Source organism: Cavia porcellus, unplaced genomic scaffold (assembly GCF_034190915.1).
Source record: "Cavia porcellus strain 051 isolate PalLab524CR breed Dunkin Hartley unplaced genomic scaffold, mCavPor4.1 scaffold_24, whole genome shotgun sequence".
NCBI lineage: Eukaryota > Metazoa > Chordata > Mammalia > Rodentia > Caviidae > Cavia > Cavia porcellus.
The window spans coordinates 21,667,680-21,693,578 of record NW_026947507.1 but is presented as its reverse complement, the minus strand read 5'-3'; the positions used below and the strand labels follow the sequence as shown (position 1 = coordinate 21,693,578).

General features: G+C 32.3%; 1 protein-coding gene across 2 annotated transcripts in view; it reads right to left on the bottom strand.

The window, feature by feature from the left end:
• Fbxo8 (F-box protein 8) overlaps positions 1–25,899 on the bottom strand; it is a 40,587-nt gene that overhangs the window by 10,904 nt on the left and 3,784 nt on the right. Inside the window, exons 1-3 of one of the 2 annotated variants that reach the window (XM_063234746.1) lie at positions 12,638–12,823; positions 9,452–9,578; positions 5,851–5,968 (exon numbers count right to left, since the gene is read on the bottom strand). In XM_063234746.1, the coding sequence (XP_063090816.1) occupies positions 5,851–5,968; positions 9,452–9,489 (156 nt within the window). In that variant the 5' untranslated portion in view covers positions 9,490–9,578; positions 12,638–12,823. Of the gene's footprint in view, positions 1–5,850; positions 5,969–9,451; positions 9,579–12,637; positions 12,975–25,899 lie in introns of those variants that run through there. The other variant, XM_003469126.5, reaches the window with a different exon arrangement.

Below are 25,899 nucleotides of genomic sequence, written 5' to 3'. Positions count from 1 at the left end.
CCTTTTTATTTTTTTTATTTTAAGACAGCATCTCACTAATTTGCCACTGATTTCAAATTTATGAAGGACTTTTTGGTACTGAAATTAGTAGATGCTAAGGAACTGCCAGCTGCAGTCAAATGCATGCCTGACTTTACTTGTAGCTAGGAGATGTCAACAGGAAATTTCACATAAAGGAAGGGTCTTTATAGGAAAACCTGAATATGGAAAATCCCCTCCAATAAAGTCTATGAAATAAGAAGGGGATGTATTGGACAGATTTTTCTGCCTACTTTCCAAGAGGGAAAAGGCAGTGACGTCAGGAAAATAATATGAAACCTATATAGTTTTAAGTCAACAATTAAAAGTCCTATCAATTAGTTTAATAACCTCAAACAGAAAATGCGGCACATCTGAGAGTTCTAATATTTCCTATAAGAGCCATAGAACGACTGGGATGGATTAATAAGACATGACACTTTCCAAATTATACATTACTAGTAACAAATGTAATAATCATATTGTAACTATTACTGAGGAAGTTGTTATTAGCTGGAGAAGAGCCTTGGAAAAGCCAATTCTATTTCTAGTCTGTCTCTAAAGTGGGAAAAGGAAAACATAATCAAATTATCAATATAAAGTTCTATTAGGTTAAAGTATGATTAATATATTTTAATGAAAAATGTCAGCTAATTTAGAACTTCTTCATAAAAATCACATACTACTGCACTTGCAGCATGCATATATAATGATTTAACTGACAAATAAAAATATAATTTTAACATAATATCTTGATTCTAACATACATTTATAAACATTTTAATATCCCCAAAACAATTTTGATATAAGTAACAATTTTTGAAAAGCTTTAAGAGTAGAAAAAGAAGCAAATTTGGGTTTAAATGGTAGCTTCACTGCCTGCATCCATGTATATTTATTCATGTAATGAAAATATTTGCTCATGTTACCACCATTTCAGATAAGACACATGGTTTAATTTGAATATAATTTTGGACCTCTAATTACTGTTAAAGATGTATTCAAAAAAGATTATAATAGGAAGCATAATTGAAACACAATGTTTATTGGATAGTGAAGATTGTTTACCATATGTCACGAAATACAATTAAAGGCAAGTATTACCAAAGCTTAGAGATAACTATGTAACTGGTATACTCCACATGAAAAACCATTATCTAGTGTCAAGTAGTTACTACAATCTTCAAGTTCCAGAGAAACTTCAAGGCCTAGAGCAGCATCTGATTTCTCAAATTTTAGGTTACTGTTGTTGTGCCTGTAGTATAAATACCTAGGTACACACTGGTGTGGAGTTAGAAGTATTAAAGATATTAACACAGCACTTATCTTCACGGCAACAACATGTTAAAGGTATTATTATTGCTTCATTTTATAGACGAACAAACTGAAACACAGTTTAATCAAAGAGGTGGAGATACTTAATATTTTTAAAGAATATTTGAAGTTATATAAGCTTATACAAAGTTATATAAGTTATATGAAGTTATATAAGTTATACAAAGCTTCTGGCTGACTTTCAAGAGAAGATACAAACTTTTAAGGGTTATGCAATTTTACTAGGGGGGAAAAATAATACCAAAACAATCTCCTCCTCAAATTTATGAATAGGACCCAATATGAAGCATGGATAAAACTGTAATACACTTGAATATCTCAAATTATAAATTTTCCAAGGTCAGTCACGGTCCAAATATTCAAAAGTAGTATATTACTCTGATGCCATATTTAACTGCTAATGGTCAAAAATGGTTTACAATGAAGACTTTGAGAAATGTACACTACAATTAGTTTGTTAAAGGCATGTAGTAACAGTATGTTCCTTCATATTCTTGTATGTCCAAAGCTGCAATTATATTGATGGGTGCCTTATAAATGATAGTGTCCAAGAAATGTGGAAGTGTTGCCCTTTAGATTTCTGATAAAAGCACTCATATTTTGCAGTGACACCCAATGTGACATTGGTAGTAGTAGTTGCTAAAGTCAATAGGAGAGACAAGCGCTTTCAATTATTATATCTAGGAAATCATATTGTTTCACCAAAACTGCAGTTATATCAGATAAGGAAAAACATTTTGGAGGTAGCAAAATGATCAGGGAGGATATAAGGAAAACAGACTTTTTTGTGAAATGGACTTAAAATATCACAACATTATAAAGTCTCTAGTTGAATTTACTTAAACTACTAACAAAAGTTTAAATCAAAGAAAAAATTATGCTCATTTTAGTACTTAATACATTGTTTGTCAAGATACTAATTTTGGCTAATTGCTACTCGGAACAAGTCACCTTCAACGAGATAGCAAATTAGCATCTCTCACAGAATATTAAAGATCAATGGATAAACTACCAGAACGTTGTCTCTCTTTAAAACATTCAAAATACTTTACTTAGAATACTCAAACATCTTTCTGTGGACTGGTTCTAAACCACAGGTTACAGTGACTCTTGAAGGTCAGAGCAGGGTGGGGCAGGGGGTCATGCTACAGTATTAGGATAAGGTGCAAAATAAAATCGACCTAAGACTCATGATAAAGGTGGCTTCTTAACTATAAAACCATCTTGTGGCTCAGACTGAAAGGATTAGATGTGATAGGACAGATAGATAGACCTAGCTATTCATCTGTATCACATTACTTTCACCAAAATCAGTGGCCTCCAAATTAGTATTACTTGACTAGTTGTGACCAGCTGAGTGAAAGCATTAACTCCATAGACAGAAGATGGCATCCACTATCTCAGAGGCATAAGTTTGTACTTTGGTTCTATTGCTAATCAAGGCAAAGGGGTTTTAACACTGTACACGAGTATTTTAGCTCTTTTGAGTAAAAAATTTTTATAGAGATGCTAATTAAACTGTAATTTGTGACAGACTGCTCTAATAGCCAACCAGCTCTTTTTGTTCTGATTGAATTCTCATCAGTAAATCTGGGGATAAATTAATTGACTTGTAATTAACAATGTTTTAAAATAATTTGAATTACGTATCAAATTAATGTAAGTATGAATGATAACAACACATCACTATCGTATGGGTTACAAACCATAAGAACCCTAACTCAAAATAAAGCAAAGGGATAAATTTATTTAAAAAATAAAATTACCTTGTATAGCAAGAATTTCTAAACTAATAGGGCTTCAGAGTAATTAGGCTTATTGATGGCACCTTGAGTCCCAATTTTTCTTCCCAATCTGCTAGTGTTGTTAAATGGTGGCAAGGTGACTGTAAGAGATCTTGTTACTGAATTCTCATACAATGCCCAGTTACATGTGGCACCTGGGTGTGTGTTCACACACCTGTGTGCACACATAGAGGGTACTACTCTTACTTTTTAAAATGTAAAAATTCTTTCTTTGCACACATCTCCAGTCTCATGAGTGAACTAGATTATATCAATGTTATAGAAGCCAAAGGCCAGCTTGTAATAATCTGTATGCTACACATGAAGCTGGGAGTGAGGCCTGCCATGCAGCTAACAGAGGTACTTTCTCTCCTGGGATGTCAGCATACGCAATTAGGCCACACAGGCCCAATGTGAATTTATAAAAAGTACTTTTACTATAGAATAGTCTTATTCGAAAGACATTTAAAATAACTTTTGAGTTATATCTAGATCCTCTTCCCCTTCACTATGCAGTAGAAACCATTTTCCTCTAAAAATGAGATTTAACAACTACCTTCCCATGGGACAACTATTTTCCTTTTGTTTACCCCGTTGCAGGAAGACCTAAAATACCAAGCAAAAGATCATAAAATAGATCTGACTGCAATAGCATAGAGAAGGTGTGGCTTAGATCTAGAATGCTCTCCTAGTGTCCTGGGAGTAGAACTGCTGACAGGTAGCTGGTTCCTGGCTGCACTCACACCACAGCGGAGTGTGCTCCTGGGTGGGGCTGGCAGGGAAGAGGCCGGTGGCTGGGGGCGTGGCCTGGGAGAGTGCGGCTCCCTTCCCGGCTCCTCCCTTCACTCTTTACTTCCTGGCTGCTACCGCTCAGCACCTTCTCCACCATGCCCCTCTGCTGTCCAGTTTTTGCCATGGAGGCAGCAGATCATGGCCTGAAACGTTAAGTCAAAATAAACATATTCTGTTTTAACTTATGGCTGTCAAATATTTCCTCCCAAGCATGTGGAAGTGAATACTTAGAACTCAATTATTCCTAGATGGGTTTTGGTTAATATCACACTCAACAATTAGAACTTTGAGTTTCTTTTTCCCTTTGTTTTTGCTATCTAGCTCCTGCTCTATTATACATATAGTAATGTGCTTTTTGTGTGTGTGTGTGGTAGACTGATTTACTTTCAATAGAAAGTCAAAGTTCTCTACCTATCCATCTCAAAAGGCAATACTTTTTCTAAAATGAAAGGCATGCTGACCTTCCCTGGGAATATTCCTATACTACTTATTTAACAGAGAATGAAATATCAAGGGTTTAATGATGAATTGTTTATGCTGCAAATTATTTGCCTTAGACATTTCTACCAAGGTCTAACGCTAAATTCGATATTGCTTTTGGCTTTATTTTATTATCCTTATTTTCCAAATTCACACTTTCCTTATAAATTAGACAACAATCAAACTGAAGAACATGAAAAACTATCAGTTAAGATACAACTCTCAAGAGTTTTTCTTTTTTTTAAATAATAGGTCCTATCAGACTGTGGAAAGCAAAACAAATAATTATAGATCCACCGACTTTTGTAAGATAGATTTCATCAGATAGCTACAAATAAAAAATTAGGAAATTTCAACCATTCTATCATATTTATTTAGACATCAGATTATAGGTAATCTACACTAGTATGTCTCCCAGTTCATTTCCTGGAATGGTTTTACATACATACACACTCACACAAGATATTACTAGTGCAAATAAACTTTGGTAATAATGCCTATGACAGCTCCCTGCTAAATGGTCACACTGTGTGTCAACGTACTGAACACTAAAAGTTATGCTGTAAGTCAACTAATCATAGCATATTATATTCAAAATTATGTATCCTTAAAACTGCATTTGAGAAATGCTTGTCAGTATATTCTGATACGAGAAGTCAGGATTTTCCATCCCTGGGAATAAAATTTATTTTTCACCACTACTACTGTGCTATGAAGAAATGGTCATAGCCATGTTGTTATTATATATTGGAGTAAAAAGTCACTAAAGTTCAGTATCAGTACGAATTGAGAGTAAACTGAGATTCTTTCTACAATATAGAACTCTTATAAATTTCCTGTTTGTATTTTAGCTGCCTCAATGGCAATGAGAATATGTCATGTTAAAATGCGTATTTATTTTCATCTGAAACATACATATATATATGTTAAGTTAAAATATTTTCCTAATAGATTTTGTTCAAGGTTAACCTAGTAAAATGTGTAGATTTGTAGGCATGTAGTTCTTTCTTTTACATACAAGAAATGTGCTCACATAGTTTAAAAAAAAATGAGAAAAAAAAAAGACTTTTTACCTGACACTAATGAGAATTTTTTTAAAAGGCATATTTATAAAAATAAGTCTGCAACATGTTAAAGGTAGACCATGTTCACCATTAGTTTTTCAGACTCTAAATTTAAAAACTTAAGAAAAAAATTTATTATAAAAAGGAGCAAAAGAAATATAGTTTACAGTTGGTTATAGTAGAATAAAATTGACACACACAACTGGTACATGCAGGGCAAATACAACTTAATATACACAGGTAGGTCTCAGCACATTCCTTTACTAGAATGTGGTCACTGGCCACAAATCCACAAGCTCATGCACAAGATCAACACATTACATACAGCTGAGATCACAAGGTCATGCATATAACAACAGCGTGCTAGATAATCGTACCACGGATATGCAGATGTTCTCCCCCACCCCATAAGCCATTGCCAGCAGCTGCTGTGGAGTTTGGTTACCCATATCCGTGACATGAACGGTGTCCTTTGGAGAATCTTGTTCCCTGTGGCTGTAAGTATTCTTATTTTTATAATATTCTAATGATGGTATTAAAATGTTAATATTAAAATGTTATTAAAATGATATTAAAATGTTAAGTACAAAACTAGAAATTATGGAAAAGTAGACTTGTTATAATATTAAACAACTGTAGACATCTTAAGCAACTGCAATAAGTTTACTATTATATTTTAACATATTACCAAAAGTAATTTATTGTTCTGAATCAAATGCACCCCAAATAATATGTCTGATGATAGTGCTGTAGTGAATGTGGACGGGTAAGTGAGGAAGCTAGCCCCACAAAGTAATCTGCTTTGCTAAAACTACTGAAGTAGTGAGATACTAACTCTGGCTGTTCACAAAATAGGACATCATGATTTCTGATTTGAGAGAAAACTGATGAAGAAGGTTTGTAGTACTTAACATGTAGTTGCATGCACAAAATGAATGATTTGCCCACCTTAAAAAAGTACTTTGATTTCTAGCACTCAAAAACCTTGGCAAAGAGTCTTCTAATAACTTCTAGATTATCTGTATGACTTACATAGGTAAGTTCAGATAAGAGCACAGGATAACTGTTTCACTTACATGATTTCAACTCTGAAGACGTGACTTACACAAGTAATCATATCAATATTAATAATATTGGTAGCAAAAGTAAGCAATACAGTGATTACAATACTGCTCACTTCCCTGAACATATTAAATGTATTTTGGTGTCCTTTTTTGCCTATTTGTACCCTAAGTACATTTTGGTAAAGATAGAATTATATTTTGCTTTTAGGCAACATTCTTAAAATACTGGTAATCATAAAAGCATAGAATTTAAAATCTGGAATCACAAGACCCTGAACGGTTCAACTCCAATGCTTCTTAGAAACCCTATTTGACTCTTTCAGAACTGTGAATTCAGCACTTCTAGAATGTTCCATGATGTCTTTAAGTTAGGCCAGCAAGTAAAGAAAAAGAAAATACAGCCAACTCTCAAAAATAATGGAAGGTAGGATGGGTGAGTAAAATCTAATGACCTAAAAATTGTAATTTAATTAATATTTTCTGTTCCCTCTCTTAACAAACATTAGATTTAAAAAATTTTTAAAATTCTGTCCGATTTTTTGAAATATTTGGGTTTTACCTCTTTTCTCTGTTTTGCCTTCAAATGCTCTAGAGGTGGTACTAACAAAAATTCTATAGTGTGATAAATGTAAAGGCAAAAAAATAGAAAAATTTTACATCTAGCTTTTCCTATTTAGGTATTTGAAACTATCCACATACCAGTATATTGGGGCCTATATATTTTCATCTTTGCATAAAAAAATGGCTTTATCTATTTTTTAAAATTAGTACTCTTTTACCAAGGAATGACTACTTACCATAATATCAGTGCTTAAATTCAATTTTTCTCACATTGTAAATCTACAAATTACTACTTACAAAGTTACATTTTCCTTACAATATAATGTTTATGACTCATATAAGTTAAACAAAACAGTTCTACTCATTATCAGCATAATTTGTGATGGGAGCAGTATGATTTGATAAACTGGGCATAATAAGACTGGGATTTACAACAGCCACCTCTCCTGATTCTTACGTATACTACAGTAAAATACTGTAATAGTCTTTCTTGGCTTGTCTATACTAATCACCATTCAACGACTTCTATATTACTTCTAATAAGGATGATGTCTTATTATAAAACTCATCACATCAACTGTTTGTTATTTATTTACTTATTTTTGTACCGGGGATAGAACTCACGACCTCGCACTTGCCAGGCAGGCACTTATGCCATTGAGCTAAATCCCACACACATCCACTCTTTTAATTAGCAACAAATATATCTAATTTCCATAAAGAATTTAGAATAAATAATAAAAGTCTCTGAAGTCAAGCCACCCTCTGAATATGTAACTGTAGCAGAATCTCTTGTACAGTGCAGGTAGAGCACAGTGAAAGATCAAAAAGTGTCATGCTTATGTTGGTATGTTTACAAGGAAGATAATTTGGATTTGACCCAAAACAAAGTAAAAATAAGTACACTGCATAATAGAAGACATCATTAGAACTACAAAAAGGGCATAAATAAAAACAATTTATGATAATTTATTCATTCATTTGCCTCTCTAAATGATCATTAGATTCCAAAAAATGTATTAGTTTCAAATGTACAACTACATTTTGAAGTACTGAAGTGCATGCCTGTAATCCCAAATGTGAGAGGCTGAGGCAGGAGGATCACTGTAAGTCTGAGGCCAGCTTGGCCTACAACAGTTAAGTTCAAGGTCAGCATGAACTATAAAGCAAGATTCTGTCTCAAACACAACAAAACAAGTATAATTTAAACTTTAACTTCTAAAACATCACTCATTTTTCTTTAAGCAGTGGTGAGGGGAAGAGAACAAATGTCTGAATTTGAGTATTATATCATTCATAGGCACTTTGCTAAACTGGTGAGGATAAGACTGAAAAGATTTGTTTGTGACAATAAACCTTTGCAATGTGGTTTGATTTGATTTTTTAATATATGTACAAATATAACAAAGAAAGAAACCATGTGATTGTGAAAAATCTATTTTAAAATATTATTACAGGTATTATATACATGCTGCATATTTTTAAAAGCATTTCTGTTTTAAATGAAGATTAAAATTTTGTACATGAGGGAAATATTTCCTTAATTATAAGAAAAATTAAAATAATTTTAGAAAATATTTAGCTTGATGATAAAGCTTTATTTTTTTCCTTTTTGGTAGTCTTGGGGGTCACACATGCAAGGCAAGCACTGCATCTCAGCCCTAAACAGTCCTCTGTAACAACAATGTACTCAGGATAATAGTACTTAGTATTCATTCATTTAGATTTCAATACTTTTGAAAACTTGAACTTTTCCAGGATATATTAAAATGAGACCAGGAAAAAAATTCAGTAAAAGAATTTTGTTCACATTTTGATCATTCCTACATATTAAGAATTAAGTAAGTAATATAAAATTGCTCAATCATAACAGACTCTATATGTAATTTTAGATCAACAAAAATTATGTTAAGGCATCAATTAAAGACAACATTTCGATTTTGAAAACTAAAAAAATACTGTGATTATATGTGATAAAAGTGAAAAGTACTAAATAGAAATAGTAAATAGGAGGAAAATGCTAGACAAAATTTACAAAGATATTCTGTGTTCTGATTAAGAAAATTTTATGTTTTCCACTAACACCTACTTCAGTCTGAACTGAAGAGGACTGCATATCTATCACGTGTGCTGCCACACGAAGTGAGTAGACAGGAAGACTGAACTAAGACATGCTAAGGGAAGGAAAAATGACTGTCATGAGCAGTAAATGAAAATCCTGGGCTTCCCAATGACCTGTCATTACCTGTCATGTTCCACAGCTTGCTATTTTACCTGCAAGCTTATATTAGAAAGATGCACCAAGATAGTAATAAGAGTTCACCCGATGCAAATATATATATTCATTTCTTACCTCATCTGGGTTGGCATTAAAGGTAAGGCTACCTTCATCCAGCTGCATATACAATTTTCTAAAAGAAAATCCTAGGGGTGGATTCTTATTGTATATAGAACAGTGACCCCAAGTGGATTTGCACAACCTATGAAAATAAGAGAAAATGAGACAAAAACCACTTTATTTAATTTCCTAAATTAAGTGCATGCATAAGATAAAATAATCAATTAAATATAGAGTTAGATTTTATAACTCAAAAACTTAAAATTTTAATTTTATATATGTTGTTTATAAGTTTTTAAAAAATACATTAAACTTAACAATTTTGATATGATCTACAAATTTGAGATACAAAGATAATATTCCTGAATGTTATCTGAAATTAAACCATGAAAATAATAGTAAATACAGCTGATAATTACTGATGCTTACTTAAAATTTTAATTGAATGAACTTGCTCAGTACTCTCAAGAATTCTTTGATGCTGGTGCAACAAGCAAGACAAACAGACAAAAAGTTTCCTGATAGAGGCAATGTTGGAATCCAATGAGTCTTCTTCCAGACTCTTTAATCCTGATCAAGAAACTTAATGGCATCTATTAAGTAACCAGTTCCGTATTGTGTAATGCAACTAAATAAGGAGGGAGAAAGAATGCTGGGCAGGGAAACTACCTTTTTTGTTTTTTGTTTTTTTTTTTAATAACATACAGTGTATTATTGGGCAAAGTAGGTATAGAATTTGTAATGCCTCAACTTCAACACATATATCAAAAGGTGTTTTGTTAAATGTAGCTATTTTTAAGATATTGCTTCAAAAACACTGGTTCTTTGCTACAATACTATCACACTAATAAATGACTTTTTAAGAATTCCATAAAAATCTACAATACTGTTTGTACCTCAAAATACACTATTTTGTGAAGACTAGGATAGTGGTTTCCAACTCTGCTGCTCCAGCTAGTAGTTACCACCTCTGTACTGACACAGAAACCTGCATCATATTGCAATACCACAAACCTTTTAATATACATGCATTTGCTTCCAGAGCCACAGAAAATACCGAAACTATATTCTACTACATTTTTCTTCAATTTCACAATGTATTACATTTTTCATAAACTTTTGCCACAAAATTATGTGAATTTCTTCATTTTTTTCAAAACACCTGTTACTTGTTAACATAAAAAAAAAAAGTTTTGCCCTCTAATATTGGTTTTTACCTCAGATTTCTTTATTTTCACACATGGAGCACAGGAAAATCAGAAAAAAGTACTGCCCATTATATAACATCAGAAATTGTGAGGATAAATGGATAAAATATCTAATTTGAGACTATCCTCTTATAACTTATACAATTACATTATTTTTATTAAGCAAATGAAATCATTGCCCTAAAACTGTAAGTTATTTAGAAAATTGTCAGTAATCAGCAGTCTCTTTATTATCAAACTTTTATTTTATAATTATGCCATGTGATACCAATACCCTACCAACATCAGTAAATATTCAGCACATTCAAAGTTAACATAAAACTCAACTGGTTTTATTTTTTCAAATACAAGTAATCTAACATTACAATAATCCAAGCATAAATATATGACAAGCTAAGGAAAGCCTTTTTTTTCCAGAGATAAAGAATCTACACTGAAACTCCAAAAGAAAAATACATAATGACTGAATTCATATAAGCTGATAAGCTTAGAAATGGCTTTTTTTTTTTTTTTGTTACCGGGGATTGAACTCACAATTTCCGCTTGCCAGGCGCTTATGCCGCTAAGCTAAACCCTGGCCCTGGACTTTTTTTTTCTTTTAAGTTCAAACATAGGAACACAAATTAACTCATGGGCTTTCCTAAAATGCAGGAAAGGAAATTATAAAGAATAAGCCAGATTTAAAGTATTTTAACTTTTTATACTCAAATGAGAAAAAATGGATAGCTTATTTAAATGCTACTAATCAATGTAATTTACTTTTATTAACACAGTACTTGCACTATGACAAGGCAATGAAAGAATAACAAGATGATAAATTGTTGATAAATTATTTATATACAATTTTACACTACAATTCTGTGCCATTAGGAAGTCTATGTTAGACATGTCACTACTAAAAACTTGGTAATTTAGGTTATTTCTTTCAATTATATTCTCAGTTAGAAGTCACTCAGACTTAAAATGGGTTTTGTTTCTAAATTATGTTCTTTATCATATTCTTTCTAATTTTTAATTTTTATTAGTACATGTTCACAGTACACAATCAACAACTGCATTCACTGTGAGAAGCAGAGACATAACACATCTTATTCTTTTTATGCTTCCCCATCCCAGCATTCTTTATCATTAAGAAGTTGCCTGGTAAAACAAAGAGACTTAAACAAACTTCTGTAAAGAATATTAGAAAATTTAATATACAACAATTCTTCTATGGTTAGTAACATTTTTAAGACTCAAAAGAAAAAATATGTACTTATGAGTTTTTTCTGAAGATGTGATGCTATTTAAGGAGTAATTTACATTCAATAAAATGTTTCTATTCCACCAATGTTTTTAAATTTGTAGTGTAAACTGGTTTAATATTCACTAAAATTTCTATAATTTTCTTTAAGTTCAGCAAGCAAACATTTATATCCTTGCTTTCTAGTGTTTGTCTACTTCATTAATGTGGTTAGAAAAATAAAAAGCAGACAAAGTTTTTACCAGTTAAAGCAACTATGATAAAAAAATACACACACACACCCACACACACACACACACACACACACACTCCCTTTGAAGCACATGGAAATGAAAATGTTTGAGGACTATTTGTTGATGTTTAAGCATGCCTATTCCTCAGTGGAATACCAATGGGAACACAGACATGTAACACAAATTTTACCATAGATGTAAAGATTCTAAATCTTGGTTAGAAATTCTTCCTTCAGAAGTTTGATTTTTAAAATAACCTGGAAATTTCCGATTAAAATAAGCTGACATACCCTGATTAGCAATCTCTCTTCTCACTATAAGAGAGATTTCTTTTTTGTTTCTGTTTTACTTTCTTTTCCCAGCATTAAACTGGACAATAATAACTGCAACTTTATTTTTGCAGGCCTTACAATAGCAACTCAGAGTATAAGGCCAAATTAAAAAGAAACTATTTCATAATATATAATTTGACAACAAGAACACTAAGTATTAAGTGTTTAGAGTGATGTTAACTTACCCTTGCCAGAGAAGTTCATCATTGGCGAGGTCCTGCCACACACACGAAGCCAAGCAGAGGTCAGTAGCGTTCAGGTAGGACAAGATGGTAAAGCTCAGTTCAGGAGGCAACTTTTCCAAATTAATGAATCCTTCTTGTTCTTTAGACTTCCTTGCCTTCAAGAGATGGTAGAGATCGATGCCTCCTTGGACTTGCTTGCGATGACTGGTGCTGGAAATGCTGCTTGCAGCCATTCTCCTGCTCTGCTCTCTGGTGAGGTAGCCGTGCTCACTGTAGCCTTCCTGTTGTAGCTGCTGGTTTCTGGCCACTCTCCACAGCCCTTGACCCATCTGCAAGCCTGGGAGAGAGCCAGAATGTAACAAGGGTCACATTTAAAAAGTAAATCATCTTTCCCAGTGGTATAACCAATCTGACAGAGAGTGTTCATTTATCAGAATGTAAATTCTTCATCAAAACTGAGTAAAACTAGGAGTACATTACAAAGAATAGTTGAAATCCTTAAAGTGTAAAATATGGCTAGAAAAATGTTCAAAAATATTTGGTATGATCACTGCCTTTATTCCTGCTTGCTAACTACTTCTAAAGTCCACAGGTGACATAATCATTTTTTCACATGGTAAGATTTAAAAGTTACTGATATCCTAACGAGTCTTACAAATTATAATTTTGTGGACTTAGGGCCAGTATTAGTACTTCTCTGATCAGAGTGTAAGAGTTTAGTTAAAAGGTCTCCAGACCCTGGTTTTTATCACAGTTCAGGCTAAGCTAAGCTAGCCCCTTTTAACCAAAGTCCCAGATGTATAACAGCTGTGAAACAGGCTTTTAGTTTAATTCTTGCCAGTCTACATTTATGTTGTAGACTGTAATAAAATGTAACATAGGCCCTGAAGTCTAATTCAGAAACCTTATAAATTAGACACCTAGAACTCCACGATAAATAGCTTAGTAATAGCTAACTATTTGATTTTCTTGTTGCATTGAACTAAAAATTGTAATTTGCATTAATTTTCCACTTTCTCCCACCCAGACATACGGATGGAGTCCTCAAGTATTCAGGAAAAGGAACAAGAAGATGCGCTGCATTCTCCTCCACTTATCTGACCGTCACCAAGACAGCTTGACATTTATCTGTTACATATATTGTACCTCTCCATAAACAGATATTTTAGATAACAAGTGAACTAGAAAATTTTAATCTTGCCTTTCAGATAAGTAGTTTTTATTGAAGGAATAAACAGAAGCAGGAAGAGTTTTTAACTAATACAATATTTTCATTATCTTCTTTCAAATAAAATACTTGTTTCATGAACCCAAGTTGACTACTAATACATGGATGTGTTTCCAAATGTGAGAAAATATATACAATTTAGCATAAAATGAATAAAGCAGTCAAATAACTTTCATGGCATGATATAAACTTTAAAAGAAAAATTTGTAAGATGAAACAAATAAAAAACAACCAAATAAAAAGCAATACCATTGATCAGAAAGTTTTAAAATTCTTAGAAAAAAATGAGATCTTCCATGAATACTAAAGATATTTTCTATATATTTAAAAAGGAATGATTCACATGTATATTTACTAAATTGTTGGTTACTATCTAGATAATGTCTGCTGCATTAGTTATAGTATAATTACTATTAGTATTAGCTAATATATATTAGCTTATTTGTTGATTCAAACAGAAAACAGTTCAGGGATTTTTTTAAAATTCTGCATTCTTATGCTGAACTGTTTGCAAATGCAACAACTTAAGCTACAAAGGGTGTATATAAGCGGTTACAATGATTTTAAAACATATTAAAGAATATAACACACACATACATATATATATATTTAAAGTATATTAGTATATACCTTAAAGTAGTAGAATCTAAAAATACTACCCAACCATGGGTATGTAATAAATTTTGAGCATTCTTTTTACTTTTTAAAGAAATACCTCAATAGACACCTCATCAAAAAAACAGAAAATAGCAAGCATATGAAAGGATACTAGACATCACATAACAGAACTGAAATTAAAGCAATGAGATACTACTGCACACCCCTGAGAATGATGTATATCCAACATACTGAGAGTACCAATGCTGATGAGAATGTAGGAATGCAAAATAATATAGCTACTGTGGAAGACAGTTGTAGTTTCTCACAAAATTAAACATACTTTTACCATATGATCCAGCATTCACACTACTTGATATACACCTAAACAAGCTGAGAACTACCTAGATATAGTGGTATGTGCTCATGATTCTGGCACTCTGGGAGGCTGAGGTAGGAAGACTGCAATTACAAGCCTACTCAGGGTAATTTAGTGATATAGTAAGATTGTCTTAAAATAATATTTGAAACAAAAATTTTAAAGGGCATAGGGTGTAGCTCAGTGCAAAGGCACTGGGCTCAATCCCTGAAACTCCAAAGGGAAAAAGTTATGTCCACACAAAAACCTACATATGAATATTTATAAAAGCTTTATTAATAATTTAGTAGGTGTATTCACCTACTAAAGCATATCTTGGTTCTATGGAACTTTTCTTGCTAATTTAAGCAAATATCCACACAACAGAATATAACTTAACATTAAAAAGAAATGAGCCATTAAGTCATGGAAGAGACAACTGCTGGTGAAAGAAGCAATTCTGAAAACATCATTCCAATTATATGAAAATCTGAAACAGGTAAAAGTTTAGTCAGTAAAAATTATTAACAGAAAAATACAGAATACCAACAAAAATTTGTCAGAAGTTTTAAATTTGCTTTATGTTTAAATGTGCCATCTCATATTACAAAGTAAATACACTTAATTTTAACATGAATAGAAAAGGTATTTTATTTCCATAGGGACTATTTGATTAAATTAGCAAGAAAATATCTAGCAATCACATTAATTGCCAACCTCATCTACAGGATGATATCATCAGAAATAACTAAATTTATTCTTCTCTTTGCTTTTTACCGCTAAATGTAAGTAATCAGATGTGGTAAATATGGTGTCTGAAGTCACAAGATTTAAGGCATTTAATAAGAATTTCTATGTATTTCCCCTATAACATCTTTCCAGGGCATATGGTTAAGCAGCTGTTGTTACTCTTAGGGCTGTTGCTAGGGAACAAAAAAATCAGGGTGATTTCCCTAGGCTCTGGACTTTAATGAGGATCAGTTAAATTGAGCACTGAATAATGTGATTCAGAAAGCATCCAGCAGGTATAAAAAGGTAAAGCCGGCAGCTGGTTCTTAAAAAAAAAAGAAAGAAAGAAAGAAAAAAGAAAATAAAAGTTGACAGGGAAGATGGAAGGTTGCGGTTCATTAAGAAAACTGCAAGATTGAATATCATTTTGCCTCATTCCTGTAAAACAATACTGTAAGTGGCCCCTTTGGGACTTCTTTTTCCTTTTAAAGAAGCTCTTGATACCAGGTAAGATCACAGTATGAGAAGCTTCTCTAAGGAAGATAAATGTCATTTGGAGAAAAGGGTATCTACAGTGTTCCATCTGCACTCCTAGTCTTCTTCAGGGTATTAGGGATGTGGAATACTGTAACTCAGAAAGTGATAAAGCTTTCAAAAAGACACGACATACACTGTGCACACGTGAAGTAAGTCACAGAAGGAACACAGCGTTGTGGGCTGTGAAGTCAGGTTTCAGCCTGAATACGGAGTCTATTAGCTATTATTTATAGGACTTTAAAAATTACTTGACCATTTAAGCTTCTCATATGTAATGTGGGAAAATAACAATGATGATAATGCTTACTGCTCAAAAGTTGTTTTATTAAATGAGATAATGCATACAAAGTTCATTTTATGGCTCATAATCAATACATTTTATATATTACTTTTTTCACAGAATTATTTTCACCTAGTGAAAATGGTTGCCATTTTCATTAAATCTGTTTTAATGATACTTCAACAATTCTGATGTTCTGTTCACTGAAGAAATGCATTTGTTCATGTTGGTCAGGCTTAGTCACAAAATGGTTCACGTCCTGTCTTATCTCACATCTCATCCATAGTTATTTATTCATTTTTCTAGTAAATGTAATTCTCTTATATCAGCGATAGGCCCCTTCTCCTCCAGAACACACAAAAAAGTAACAATGCCTGTTATCTTCCACAAAATTTTCAAAACTCACTGCACCTGAAAATAGTCAACAGCAATGTGGTGAAACTGGTCCTTGTGTTATCACTATTATTCTGCCAACATATGGCTCTGAGAGACGTAAAATATAATGCGAATATAATGCGGTTTCATACTGTGTTCTTGAATGATTTCGAATTTTTGAAAATAAGTGAATCAACCAAAACTCATTTTTTTTTTTTTATCGGTACCAGGGATCAAACTCACACCCGCAGGCTTGCAAGGCAGGCACTTACACCTCTGAGCTAAATCCCCAGCCCCAAAACAAACTATTGATTCTTTTTTTTTTTTTTTTTTTTTTGGTATGGGGGATTGAACTCATGACCTTACAATTGCCAGGCAGGCGCTTATGCTGCTGAGCTAAATCCCCAGCCCTCAAAACTTGATTTCAAGGTACAGTGTTTTCAGATTTGTCTTATAGTTTTAATAAAATCTTCGAATAAATATTTTTACCACTGAAACAACATAATACAGTGTTGACACTTATGGAAATTATTTGGTCAAAAAAAGCTGTATATTATAAGCTGTATATTATTTTGTATGTGAAGCATGGATTTTTTTGTGATGAAACTACCGCTGATAATTTATTTGTTCACGTAAAATAGATTTGAGGAAATAGATACTTCTTTCTTAGAAAAATAATCCTTATAACAGGATTATTAGTCTATTTCATATACAAATAAAAGAATATAGTTGCTTGTTATTTGTAGTAGTTATGTTCCATAAATTTGCTACAAACCACTGTTACTAAATATCGAGTCACAGTTACTATGGAAAACACAAGGTCCTGAATATCGTCTAAGAATTTCTATGTTTTTAGAATTATCGAATATGGCTATCACTTAATCCTGATTAATACAGTCATTAACTAATGATCTTTGTGCCTTGGGTTAGGATTGAGGTTATAAAGTGTTCTGGTTTAATGGCATACTATTCATATTCAATTCTGCACTGTCACAAACATACTCATGAAGTACGGCAGTGGACAGAAGAGCTTGAAGCCTTATGTTGATGGCTACTAAATTAGTAACCAAATTGAGTATGTTTGAAGACTTAGGTAGAATATATCACATGAACTGAACAGAAGCTATTTTACTGCTTTAATTTCATGCACAACAATTTCACATTTTGGGTGTATTTATTATTTGTCTTATATTTAAATTTAACTTTGTTATTAAAATCTTATACTTCTGTAGCATAGTAGATAAGATGACATAAATGGGATGTAACACGATTCTAAAAATCATTAAAAATAAATACTTTGAGAAATATTTACCTACAAAACTGCATAAAACTTTAGCTACAGTTTCCTTTACAGAGTAAAGAGCTACTACCATAAAAAAATCAACATATTTCTGTGACATGAATAGTGAATGTAAGAGTGATTACTAATGAAGCCATGTACAAAAAATGGAGGAAGCTCAGGACTCAGAAACACAGTAAGAAAGGGAAAAAAATTCAGAGTAAAATGAGTAATAAATATTAAGCGTTTAACATTTCTAGGTCACTTTTATTCTCTACACAATAATAATAAAAATATCCTCCTTTTATGACTTCTTTTTTGAGAATTACCTTACCCAGCAACATGCGAAAGTAATTCCTCTGAGAAATTTTAATGACCCTAAGAGAAAAGACATCCCTCTATCATCCTGTAACATTTATAAGTACTCCAGCACAATGGCTGTCAAACCAATCATCTGAAAGCGAGAACAGCCAGTCCTCTATCGTCCCATACATCTATAAATCAATGTTTTATGGCCACAAAGATTCAACATTTAATTATTGAAGTGTTGCCAAAACATCTGCACAATTATTTGGTTTATATTTTCTTGAATGTATTCAGTGGTTTGTCTATTAAAGTTAACAAGTTATTTTAACCTTTATTTTAACAGATACAGTTACAAAATCTTATACTCTACACATCACACCTTTGATGGTTTGCCTGTAGTTAGGTACCCACCGAAAGTCTGCAGTGCAGAAATAATGTGGAAAAAGTGAATCTTTTTCCAAACTTCCACTTTTTCAGTTCACTTGTGGTCCCCTCACGTGCGAGTAAAAACTCCTAAAGCAATGTTTCCTAAAGTAATACCCAGGTAGCTAAAAGCAAATCAAATCAAAATGAGGAATAAGGTAAAGTCAAAAGACATAGTTAGAGCTAATTAGAAAGAAGCTCTTACTGGCTGAACTTGGGGCAACTTGGACATCAAAATAAAAATGATAGAAACGAATTATAATCCATCACAAAAGAAAAGCAGAACATCCATGCATGCTTATAAAGAAAAAATAGTAAGATGATCCCATAAAATTTTACAAACTGTTGAATCTGGGGAAAGGATATATGAGCATTATTTTCATTAACCTTATAAATATTCTGCAACCAGAAATCTCCTGGTTGCATAATTGAGGCATGTGCATTTGAAAAAACTGAGTTTTGAGTTTGTGCACTCATTCAAGAATTAATCACCCATGGCTCATTGTAACCACACTGAAAAACATTACTAAGGAAATGAGTAGCACCAGAAAATACTGTTAGGGAAAACATCAAAACATTAATTAAGAATTATTTTTGGCATTTTTTGATACAGACTTTTAAAAAATTTTCAGAGGTAGAGAAATGTTTTTTAACATTAAAAAAACCCCAAAACCAAAAGACACCACTAAAACATTTCTTCATGTGCAAAGTTTTACTTCTTAGAATTCCTGGCTATATTCCTTACTTTTGTGCATGATATTATGCATGTCATACGTACTTACATACTATTTAACAATATAAATATTATTAACAATATTTAATAATTAACATCAACAATAGTTTTGTGCTGTAACCTATTTAATAATCTGTACCAAGCACTTAATTATTTTATTTACTATCATTTTAATTCTTAAAACAATGCTAGTAAGTAGGTATCATTATTTTAACACAGACAGTAAGCAAATATGCTTGAGATCTCATAGCTGGCAACTGAAAGATTTAGGATTCAAACTCAGGTCAACTGGTGTCCAAAGCATCTATCCCTAATACCATACCATATGCCCAGAGCTGCTGGTATCTATTTACGACAAAGGCATTCTCCCATCTGTTTCTTTCTCACCAGTTTTCACCTCTTCTACCTCTGTCGCTGCTTAGTGCCCCTACTGCTGCTCCCCATCTGCAGCTGCTCTCGTAGGCTACGTCTTTATGAAGAACACAAAAGCTTTGATGTGAACAAAGATCTGGATCAAACTCCAACACAGAATTTGGTTATACTGTGATCATTGGTCAGTAATTTTCTCATTAATAAAATAACATACAGTAACCCTTAACCCATTCATTACTTTCATTTCTTTTAAATAACTTTTATTTTTGTTTTTTTTTTATTTTGGAGAATATATCTAATTATTTTGGACTTAATCACTTGAGTGGTCCTAATTCTGGTTGGCCTTAAATTTCAATAATTTAGGATCTGTAAAATTTAGAAAGATGTGCATTAACTTTTTTTGAGAGAGATTCTCACCGGTTAAGGTCAATTTATCATGAGTTGATAAAGGTCCATTTGTCATAAATCAATGATAACAGACGCACCACTTTGGTAGATGCATATCATCATCATCATCTTTAACCATTGTTGATATCTTTCTAAAAATTTTAAGAGTTCATGGGCAAACTCACCAAGTCAAAGAACGTAAGTTTCTTTTAGAAGTATAACAAAATATAACTGTTAATTAATAAGAAAAGATGTCTACTTTGGGGCTTAGTAACATCCTTGTACTACCAGTGTTTAGAATTATGGTGTTTGTTAGATAGCACGTGAATCAATTCTGGCGGTCAGTACTTTTAGACACATTTCTTGATTACATTACACTATATACTTAAACATATTTATTAAGATAATAATTTTGGACAGAGAGAGAGAGAAAAGAAGAGAACTGTACATTTTAATAAGTGAATTTTTTGGTATGTAAAACAATACCCCAAATGAGTTTGTTTTTAAAAAAGAATGGAAGAGAAACTTACTTGAATGTTCTTGGTATGATCTGATAAACTATGTTGGATTTTACGAAATTTAGGTAATTGTTGAAAACCTATCATCTATGAGTCCATGTCTGGCTTCATGGAGTTTACTACATAGATCAAAAGGAGACACTATCAAGAAACACAAAACCTTAACCGTACAAATTATAGTGACATTTTGACTTTATCATAAGATGCACCAATAATTGGGTTGAGATATAAATGGAAAAATTATTTGTGTTCCACCTACTTGGTCTATGAAAGAAACAATGTAAGGACTGCTGATGTAGCACAACACGATAGCACTTGTCTAATGTGTAAGGCCCTGGTTCTTCTCCAACATCACACATGCTCGTGTATATACACACGCACACATACACACAAAACAATGTAAATGCAAAATACATTATTTAGATTACTTCAAAGATTATATTTTAATAAATGTAGACACAATAACTTTATCAACAACATTTTAAATGTCAGCATAAGGGGCTAGGGATTTAACTCAGTGGTATAAGTGTCTACCTGGCAAGTGTGAGGTCCTGAGTTCAATCCCTGGTACTAAAAATAAATAAATAAATAAATAAATAAATAAATAAATAAATAAATATCAGAATAAGTTTTAAGCCTCCCACATTCTTATATAGTATATCTTTGTCATATTAAAGTACTATAACAATAGTAATAGTAATATTTTTCTTACACACTGATCAAATATTTATGGAAGAGTCAATTTAAAAACAAATCTAAATGGATATATTTAGGTTTTTTCGGCTTTATTATTAGAAGTTTTATTATTCTTTAACTAGAGAATGTTGCCAGACATAATTGCACAGGTCTGCAATCCCAGCACTTGGGAGGCTGAGGCAGAAGGATTGCCACAAGTTCAAGGCCAGCCAGGACTACAGGGTAAGTTCAACGTCAGCCTGTACTATATAGTGAGACTCTGTCTTAAAAAATAAAAACATGAGGATGTAGACTATATCATATGTTTTAGAGAAATACACACTTTTTTGGCACTCTTACTATAGAAGGTAAATTTAAAGCTTCATTTATGGTGTGACTTGCTGTGTGACAGTATTTCAAACAGAGTTCTGTTTGGATAGTTTTCTGATTAAAAGAGTATTTTAAAAAGTAGTACAATTTTGGCCAAAACAAATCTACTGTAACATAGCATAAAAAACTTTCAGATGGAAAGCAGTATAAAGTATGAATTAATTACCAACAACTGTATTGGCTATTAACTTACTAGATTTTATTTATTTATTTACTTTTAATTTTTATTTATTTATTTATTTGGTACTGGGGATTGAACTCACAACCTTGTGCTTACCAGGAAGGTACTTATGCCACTGAGCTAAATCCCCAGCCCTATCTTGTTTTTTGTTTGTTTGTTTGTTTTGGTACCAGAGATCCAACTCATGACCTTGCATTTGCCAGGCAGGTGCTTACACAACTGAGCTAAATCCCCAGCCATAACTTACTAGATTTAGACAAATAATATTTTGTACTACTTATTGCCAGTAGATGGTTACATTTCTAAAAGAGATAGTATGTTTGATAGACTATTTCTGTAATGTGTATGTTTTTTTCAATGTTTATTTCCATAAAAGAATAAGATAGGAATCATTTTATTAATAGCTTTTGCATATTAAGTCAAACCTATATAAAATACTAAAAAGCTTTAATAAAAACATTTTTATGAATTACACAAAATAAAGTATCATTTAGGTAAGAAAAAGTGACTGTATTAATGCTTTTAGTAATTTCATGGTAGTGAACATTCAAATGACGTGATGCAGAGACCAGTGAAGGTATGAAGAATGATTTGTACACTACTTAGGTATATAAAACCTACACAAGAGAAGATGAGCACAGAAGAGTCTTGGGGGGGGGTCTCAAAGAGACACACTATATACTTTTGTTTGAAGTAGTGAAGTTTCACAAAATTTTTTCTGCTCAGTTTTAAACTATTCAATATGATGACTGACAGACATGGATAGTATCATGTCATTTAAATATTCATTGCAAGGGGTTACCTTTCATCAATACTTCTTAAGCATTGAAATAGTACAATTTGGAAATTAAATGTTTTATCTCAAAGGTCTAATATGTGTACACAGAGATCCTTAACACAAAAACTCTATTAAGTTTTTAAAGACACAGGAATACCCTTATACCCTCTCAATATTTCTCAGTAGAATTGGTATTGTGTGATTTTATTCAGTGGCATAAGATGTGAAAAATTGGGTCAGAAAATATTTTCTACAAGACCTTTAATTGGCAGTCAGTATTTCTCTGCTTGCAAAAAGGACAGACCACCAAGGTAGTTTAGAGGAGAACGGGTAGAGAAATTTTAAGAAGAAAAAACCTGATAACCAATCACACTCCTAAAATTTAAAGGCAACAATTGCAGAGAAATGAAAGAAGGGTAAGTCCACAAGGAGGTCTTTCTAAGGAGAAAAGGGAAATAGCTAAGTACTAAGAGGTCACAAGGTACATTAAACACATAAAAAAGCTCCCACTCATTAAATTTAAAGATCTGGTCCTGCAAGAGCAGTATTTTTTTTTTTTTTTTAACTAAAAGGCATACCATTTGTAGAGGTTTTTGTTTTAATGCAAAAGATTTACAATATTACTTTGTTTTCTGAAGAATTTTCCTGTCCTTAATTTTATACAATAAAGAATGTTACCAAAATGGCATCTGAACAAATGTAAAAATTAAGATGTATTATTCAATCATAATAAAAAAATCTAAGACTTTTAGGCTTGAGTTGGTTATTAAAGAAATATTCTCTTTTTGTAATAAAATTTACCATACTTCTCACCAGTATTATTCAAATTAATACTGTTTTTTCTTCTAACACACTGTTGTTTAGTAAGGACAATTACAGTTGTCAGCAACCAGGACAGCACACTCAGCCACTTCCCAAATGTATATCACACTCTTTTGCAATGGCTATTCCTATGAACGTCAGGGAATTAAACAACAAAAGAAAAACAACTTTACACAAAAAAGTAAGCTACTAAAATAAAATACATATTGCAGATAGCCTAAAATACAAGGAAAGTCAGAAACTGGAAAACATTTAACAGTGAAAAGAGACTAACAGAAAACATGGATTTGATTCACACTCCTTTAGTTACAAGGACTGGGGAAAATCCTTTAAATTTTGAAGTCAGCTTTTCCATCTGTAAAACAAAGGTTTTGAACTTGATGATCTCCAAAGTCTCTTTTAGCAATAAAATTCTATGGTTCTGCCAGCAATTAGGCCAGAAAAAGAAATAAAAGGCATCTAAATTGGAAAGAAAGAAGTGAAATTATCATTGTTTACAGATGATAGGATCTTAAGTGTAGAAAATTATAATAATTCTGCAGAAACAAACTCAAAATGAAGAAAACTCTCAGAACTAATAAATTAATTTAGCAAAGTAACAAGATACAAAGTCAACACAAAAATCAGTTGTATTTTTATACAACAATGAACAATACAAAAAGAAATTAAAACAATTCTATCCACAACAGCAATAAAAAATAGAATACGAATTAAAGAGGTGAAAGACTTCAACAATGAACACTAAAAATATTGCTGAGAGAAATGAAAGAATGTGCAAATACATGAAAACATTCATATTCATGGAATGAAACACTTAATATTGCTACATTAAAATAAGCCAGTCACAATAAGCCAGATAATGTATAATTCTCTTTGTATGAGTTATTCAGAGTAGTAAAATCATAGATACAGAAAGTAGAACGGTGGTTAACCAGGACTGAAGGTAGGGTGGGAATGGAGAGTTAACTGGTTATAGATTTTCAGTTTTACAACATGAAATCAATTACAGAGATGGGTAGAAGCAAAGGAGGCATGTTATGAATGTGTTTAATACCACTGAACTATAACACAACTGAAAAACTGAAAAAATTTCTATGATTCTACAAGAATTGAGTGAGCAGGAAACAAGTCCCCTCAAAAAATCACAACTTAAATGAAGAAAACATGGAGGTGGTTATGTGTGCATGTGTGTAACATCCATCCCTCCCACCTTTCCCCCATCTTCTTGACTTCTTTAACTAATACTCAGTATGAGCAGACAGGTCTCTACAAGTTTGGTTTACTTGTTAAAATCTGGTTCCTTCTTTCAGTAACATGAAATCCTCTATGGTAGCATTTTTCTCTTACCCTTGGGGGCTTTTTTTTTTGGACCATGGTTTTTCTCTGTAGTCCAGGCTGGCCTCAAAGTCACACTAATCCTCCTGCCTCAACTTCTGAAACACTGGGATTACGGGTGTGTATCATCTTGACTGGTTGCAAGGTTCTTGAAAAATACATCAACTCCTAATTATGCAGCAAAATTTCCTAAGCTTTTTGCCTAAACTTGAAACCACTTAACTTTTAATCATTGTATCACTGAAGCACTTTGTCCCAAATATAAATTCAAGTCACTCAAAGATGATTATAGACGTACATCAAGAAATTTCTCAGAGGGTCAGGGACACAGCTCAGCAACACAGTGTCTGCCTGGTAAGTACAAGGTCCTGAGTTTGATTCTCAGTACAAAAAAAAAAAAGAAATTTCTCAGAAAAGTTAAACAATAAGAGCAAGAGGAAACAAAATATAAATCACCAAAAATATATGTCTTTCCTTAAAGTTGTTTTAAAATACTACTGAAGTAAAATAATAAGGGAAAAGAAACATAAGTTTGTGTGTGTGTGCCCATATGACAGTGACACATTATCATGGACCAAGCAATAGAATGGCCTGTTTCCAAATACATCTTATAATGCTGAAAAAATTAGATAGCCATACATTAGCAATTAAGTAACTACAAAGTCATACATTTGAATAACTAATTTCAATGCACTGTGATCAAAGAAAGGAGCAATCTACTAGTAATTCAATGTTTTTATATTGTGAAATAAGAAAATATATTTTAACCTAACAAAAGCACAGTAAACACACAAAAAATTTTCCATTAAACTGACAGTATGTAATAAATGATGATGAATATTTTGGGTTATTGTCTTACTTTTCTCTTGTGGCTATGACAAAATACCCAATACTTAAGGAAAGAAAGGTTTATTTCGCTCAGTTTATAGAGGTTTCAGTCCCTATTAACTCCCTCTAAA